General features: G+C 57.9%; 1 protein-coding gene across 1 annotated transcript; it reads right to left on the reverse strand.

The window, feature by feature from the left end:
- Positions 1-3939: 3939 nt before the first annotated feature.
- CONPUDRAFT_68232 (uncharacterized protein) lies at positions 3940-5070 on the reverse strand (the record flags this gene model as incomplete). The annotated part of the gene is made up of 1 exon (XM_007777763.1): positions 3940-5070. One exon carries the CDS (start codon positions 5068-5070, stop codon positions 3940-3942), a length of 1131 nt encoding a protein of 376 aa, XP_007775953.1.
- Between the last annotated feature and the right edge of the window lie 1197 nt (positions 5071-6267).

Raw genomic sequence — 6267 nt, forward strand, 5'->3', positions numbered from 1 at the left:
AATACGCACCTAGTCCCAATGACAAAGAGGTCGAGATGGGGACTAGGGATGGAGGTACAAGGTTTATATAGTAAATCCTGGGCAGTGTCCATAACAATGCCAAACAAATGAGTCAGAGTCCAAAAGCACAGCCCACGCGGAGTGTGAACGAAACAAGACAATGCGCGAGAAGATAAGAGAGATAGGGGTAAAAGAGAAAAGACAGGGGCTGTACCCTCGCATCCGCGACATTACCCCCCTGCTAGGCTTCGTCGTCCTCGACGAACTACAGACCACCATTCCAAACCGACAGGAGGGTGGCTCTGATGCGCTTGGGGGCAGTTGGGTTGGTGTGGTGGAAGTCATTTACCAGGTCTCTGGCGTGTTTCATGTCCTTCGCCTTGACCCAGCTGTCGTGCCCTTCGTCATAACCTTTCCACCGGACCAGGTAATGGAGGGCGCGCCACCGGATCTTGCTATCGAGGATCCGCTCTACCTCGTATTCGCAAGTGTTGTGACCCAGTTCGACCGGTTCTGGGGGTGGGGGTCGCTTGCCGTTAACGTCATTGCCGCGCCAGGGGGAGAGCTTGTCGACGTGGAAGACAGGGTGAAGGCGGCTCATATCGTGCGGAAGGTCTAGCCTGTAGTTGAGGTCGCCAACCTTCTTGAGTACTTCGTATGGTCCGAGCTGTCGGTCACCTACTTTCTTGGTCGGAATCTGCAGGTCGATGTCTTTCGAGCTGAGCCAGACGTGATCTCCGACCTTGAAGACGTGCACTTTGTTCTTGTCACGCTCGTAAGCTTCCTTCTGCGCTTTCTTGGTATTGCGAAGTGCCACTTCGACATCCTTGCGTGCCTCGCGTAGTGCTGTGATCCGGCAGTCGACCTCGGGTATACCGGCTCGGCGTCCAACTGGGATGTTGAAGAGCGGTAGGTAGCCGTATGTGACCTCGAATGGTAACATGCCGTGTGCGGAGTGCGTGCGTGAGTTGATGACAAACTCGGCCATGGGGAGGTGGGCGTCCCAGTCGTCCTGACGCTTGTTGACGTAGAGGCGGAGGTACTTCTCCACTTCTTGGTTCGTCCTCTCCATCTGCCCGTTAGCCTGGGGGTGGTAGGCGGTGGTCATGGCGGAGTCGATGCCTAAACGGCGTAAGAGCTCCTGCATGAGGCGGGCCGCGAACTGAACTCCTCGGTCGGAGACAAAGCGTAGGGGTAAGCCGTGGAGACGGAAGATCTCCCGATAATAGATATCCGCCACTCCCTTGGCATCGATGTCTGACGTGCAGGGTATGGCGTGCATCTGTTTACCAAAGTGATCAGTGCAGACCAGGATTGTGTCGTATCCGTGCGCCTTGGGGAGTTGCGTAATGAGATCGACTCCAACCTGCTCCCATAGGCCTTCTGGGGTGTCTAGCGGTTTGGTCAGGGCTTGGGGGTGTCGGACTAGTTTCCGCCGTGCACAATCTTCACACCCCTCAACGTACTTTTCGGCGAAGGCGCGCATCGAGGGCCACCAGAAACGGGCGTCGAGGAGGGAAATCGTGCCATGTACTCCCGGGTGTCCAGCGGTGGGGCTGTCATGACACATCCTTAGGACGTCGCGTTGTAGCTCAACGTCCGGCGGTACGTAGACGCGGCCCCTGTAGAACACCAGTCCGTCTTCTTCCTCCCACTCCGTCAGTCCACCCGCTAGTCGCTTCGGCCCCTGCTTCTTCAGGTTCTCCAGCGCCTCTAGGACGTTGGCCTCTCGGCTGCTGGCCCGTCTAATGTGCTCCTCTAGGGGGTTGCTCAGAGCTGTGGCAGCCAGCTTAGCCCATCGCTCTGGACCCAGGACGACCTCCTGTCTATTGTCATCAGCATCGGAGGTCTGGTGCGCGGAAAGTCGCGAGAGGGGGTCGGCCTGCGTGTGTGCCTTCCCGGGGCGGTAGGTGAGCCTGAAGTCAAAGCAAGAGAGGTACGTTGCCCAGCGGGCCTGGCGGCGGGTCAGGTCCTGAGCGGTGCACCAATACTGCAGGTTTGCGTGGTCGGTGACGATCTCAAATGGCTCGGGTAGTCCTTCGAGGAAGTGGCGCCATTCCTTTAGTGCTTCAATAATCCCGAGCAACTCGCGGTCGTAGATCTCGTAGTTGCGTTCCGCAGGTTGCATCGAGGCTGATCGAAAGGCCACGGGGTGCCAGCTGCCGTCAGGGAGTTGTTGCAGTAGGACACCTCCCGTGGCAAATCCCGAGGCATCCACTTCGACCCGAGTTGGTCTTGTCGGGTCCCAGAGTACCAGGATCGGGGCGGAGGTGAAGGCTCCGCGAAGTGCCTCGAAGGCGGTCTGTTGTTCTCGGTCCCAGCTCCAGCTGTGGTCCTTTTTTGTTAGATCGTTGAGGGGACGAGCAATCGTGGAGAAGCCTCGGATAAACCGGCGGTAGAAGTTGGCAAACCCGAGGAACCCGCGAACGTTGCGAAGGTTCTTTGGGGTCGGCCAATCTCGTACTGCGGTCACCTTGGCTGGGTCCATGCTCACTACTCCCTCACGGATCACCAGGCCTAGGTACTCGATCTCTTCTTGTTCAAATTCACACTTCTCGGGTCTGAGATAGAGGTCGTGCTCCTCCAGTCGGCGTAAGACTTCGTGTGTCACTTCTTGATGTTCCTCTAGTGTCATGCTGAAGATGAGGATATCGTCCAGGTAAACCGCGACCTTGCCCTTGGAGATGAGATCGGCGAAGATGGAGTTCATCAGTGCTTGGAAGGTGGCAGGGGAGTTGGTGAGACCAAAAAACATCACCATCGGCTCAAAGAGTCCTCGGTTGGTTGCGAACGCGGCCTTCCACTCGTCTCCCTTCTTAATCTGCACGTTGTTGTAACCCCATCGGACGTCGAACTTGGTGAAGTACTTGGCACCTCGGAGCCGGCCAATGATGTCGCTGACCAGTGGGAGCGGGTAGCGGTTTTTGACGGTGATGGCGTTGAGTTTTCGGTAGTCTTGTATGAAGCGGAGCTTGCCATCCTTCTTCTTGATGAAGAAGACTGGTGATGCGTGTGGCGATTTGGAGGGTTGGATGTAGTTCTTGCGTAAATTGTCGTCCAGGAATCGCTCCAGTTCGTCTTGCTCGTTGACCGGCATTGGGTAAATCTTGGTGCGCATGGTCTCGGGCGCTCCGGGTACGAGTTCAATGGCGTGGTCCCAAGGCTTGTGCGCGGGTAGTCGTTCCGATTCCACTTCGGAGAAGACCTTGGCATGCTCTCGGTATTCAGGAGGGATCATCTCCTCGAAGGTGCGCTCGGGCTTCCCTTTCTGCGACTCGATGGCTATCTGCTGAGAGTAGGTGAACCCGGCCGCGCACCAGACCTCCTCTCGATGATCCTCTAGAATCCCTTCCTTCACTAGCGCCCTTCGCAGCGCGCGGTTAGCGCGGATGCGGCATAGCTGGGGCTGCTCCTCCTCCTCCTTGTCTTCATCTTCCTCCACCTCCTGTAGCTCTGGGATACGGGACTGTAGGTGCCCTTGTTCCCAATCGATGTCCGGGTTAGTCTTCTTAAGCCAAGGCAGGCCCAGAATGACGCTTTCTCCGCCTAGATTGGTGACTAAGAAATCCGTCTAGGCTTCTTGATCATCGACTGTGAGACGTAGTCGGGCAAAGTGCGAGATATTGCCTGCTCGGTTCGGAGAGCCATTGATGTTAGTGATGCGTATGGGGGACCGGAGAGGGAAGGTGGAGATTTTGTGTTGGTCAACGAAGAGCTGATCCAGAAATAGCGCTGTTGCGCCTGAGTCGACCATTGCCGCGGTCTCCATACTTCTATTGCGTCCTTGTAGTTGTACTGGGATCCGGAAATGCGATGACAACGGGTCTATAGATTTCATGGTTCTTATAGTACATGCTCGAATCGAATCGTATAACGAGGTGGACAACATAGAGTATGGAGACGGGGGTGCTTCTGCTGCGGCAGTAACAGGCACCCGCTTTAAAAACCCGGGCGGAGACGGTCGAGGAGGGCTTGCTGCTCAGCCAGGATCCTCTCGAGGTCTGCGATTTGGGTGGTGTTCTGGTCGGCGACGGGGATGGAGGCCGCAACAGTGGCGGTCGGGGGCTCTGTGAAGAGGGAGAACGGGGCGGAGTCTTGCCTACTGGCTGCGACGCGCTGTCGGCCTTGCCCGCGGCTGAGCTGACCTTGGTTACGCTCCCGGCCGAGATACTTGTCCTCGCAGACCGTCTCCTTGTGCCCCGTGCGACTGCAATAGCCGCAACGGTCAGTCTGGTGGTTCCCGTCTCGCTTCAGGTGCTCCTTGGACCCACAGCCGAAGCAGCGGCCGGTCATGGCGCGCTGGAACTCCTCTCGGGTCTTCCCGTTTCCCGTGCGCGTAGCGTCCACCTCCATAGCATAGGGGTCGGCCGCGGGGCGAGGGGCGGCCTGGGGCGTGTTGCCATAGCGGCGCGAGGCGTAGCCTCCGGTCTCCATGCGGAGCTCATCGAGCAAGTCCTGGGCTTTGCACGCTCGTTTGACCAGCGTGTTGAGGTCGGTTGGCTTGCCATGCGCAAGCTCAACTGGCAGCAGCTGGGTCTTGATGGCGTTGGAGAGTCGCGCGTAGAAGTGGACACGGAGGTCGGCGTCGGAGTAGCCGGTGCGGGAGGCCAGGTCTTGGAACCGGGCCGCATAGTCTGCCACCCCAAGGGTGCCCTGAGACAGCTTGTCTAGGGCATGTCGTGCCTCTGCTTCCTCGTCTTGGGCCTGCCAGCGGACCTTGTAGTTGTCTACAAAGGTGGTCCACGACTCAGAGAAGGGGAAGGCAGGTGCGTTGACTCCTCCGGCCTCATGAGACGCAATGTCTTCTACGTAGCGACGGCCCCAGGTGGCTGCATCTCCTTCCATCAGGGAGAGGGCGGCCTTGATCCAAAGGCGGTCTTGGCGTACGCCCGCGAGGTTGAGAGGGCGGCCCTGCTCCTTTGCCCAGATCTGGAAGTATGCTAGGAAGTGGCGGGCATCGCTGCGTTCTCCCTTGAAGGCTGTGGGCTTGGCAATGGCCTTGGTCTCCGCGTTGACGGTCTGGACCGCCGGTGCCTGTTGTTGACCCTGGGCTTGGGTCTGGGCCCGCATCGCCTGGGTTTGGGCTTGCATCGCCGTTAGCAGCTGATTCAGAGTGGTGCCCAAAGCGGCCTGGTTGGTGACCAGCTGTGCGAGTTGGGCTTCCATGGGGTTTGACGGAGGCTGTGGTGTGGGTGGAGTGGTTGCGGTGGGGATAATCAGTGGTGCGGAGTTTGGGCGGAGTGAGGGGGACGGGAGCCTGGTGGGGGGTTGCGTACGAGTGCGACCTACGCGACTGCCAAAGGGGGCAAAAGGCTGTAGGGTGGGGGCTAGAGTGGGAGAGGACGGCGGTGTCCAATAGCGGGAGCATGCGGTGGGTTGTGGTCGGCGGAGGATAGAGAGGAACGAGGGGATGATGACGTCAAAGTCCCACTCGTCGTTGTTCTCGTCTACCGGTCGTTCGTCCTGTTCGTCGACTTGGATTCCGTGGAGGGGGAAGTTGCGCGCGTTGGGGCAAGGGTTATCGTCACACTCTTCAAAACTGTCATTATCGAGGGATACGTGTGTTCGATAGACTAAAGAGAAGCCGTGTGGGCGGCCTGCACAGCCGGTGGTGTTGGCTGAGAAGCGGGGTGTGGTGGCTGTAGGCTCTTGCCGGGGTACTGGAGCTGAGGGAACTTCGCGGTGCTAGCGCTCGCGTCAAGTCTCTACGTAGAGGGTGGAGTGCGTGTGGGAGAAGGCATAGATGAAGATGGCGGCGTAGGCGACGATGGCAAAGGCGACGAGCGCAAGAGTGAGACTGAGGTCGACGGACAGGATGATGATGAGCTCCAGCGAGTACGCTGCTGGAATGTGACAATTACTGGTCTGTGTGACGGTCCTGCAGGGGTGACTGGAGCTGAGGGTCGTCAGTGCAGTAGTAGATCTTGACCTAATGTGGCGGAGACGGCGGAGCGGAGGAGCTTAACGACGCTAGAACAGCAGACTCAGAGCGGCGACGGAATACGGAGGATCCCAAGGACTAGTCCCAATGACAAAGGTTAGATTGGTGTATCTACAGGTACATCAGGGTATGAATACGCACCTAGTCCCAATGACAAAGAGGTCGAGATGGGGACTAGGGATGGAGGTACAAGGTTTATATAGTAAATCCTGGGCAGTGTCCATAACAATGCCAAACAAATGAGTCAGAGTCCAAAAGCACAGCCCACGCGGAGTGTGAACGAAACAAGACAATGCGCGACGAAGATAAGAGAGATAGGGGTAAAA

The sequence above is a fragment of the Coniophora puteana genome, assembly GCF_000271625.1.
Source record: "Coniophora puteana RWD-64-598 SS2 unplaced genomic scaffold CONPUscaffold_43, whole genome shotgun sequence".
Classification (NCBI taxonomy): Eukaryota; Fungi; Basidiomycota; class Agaricomycetes; order Boletales; family Coniophoraceae; genus Coniophora; species Coniophora puteana.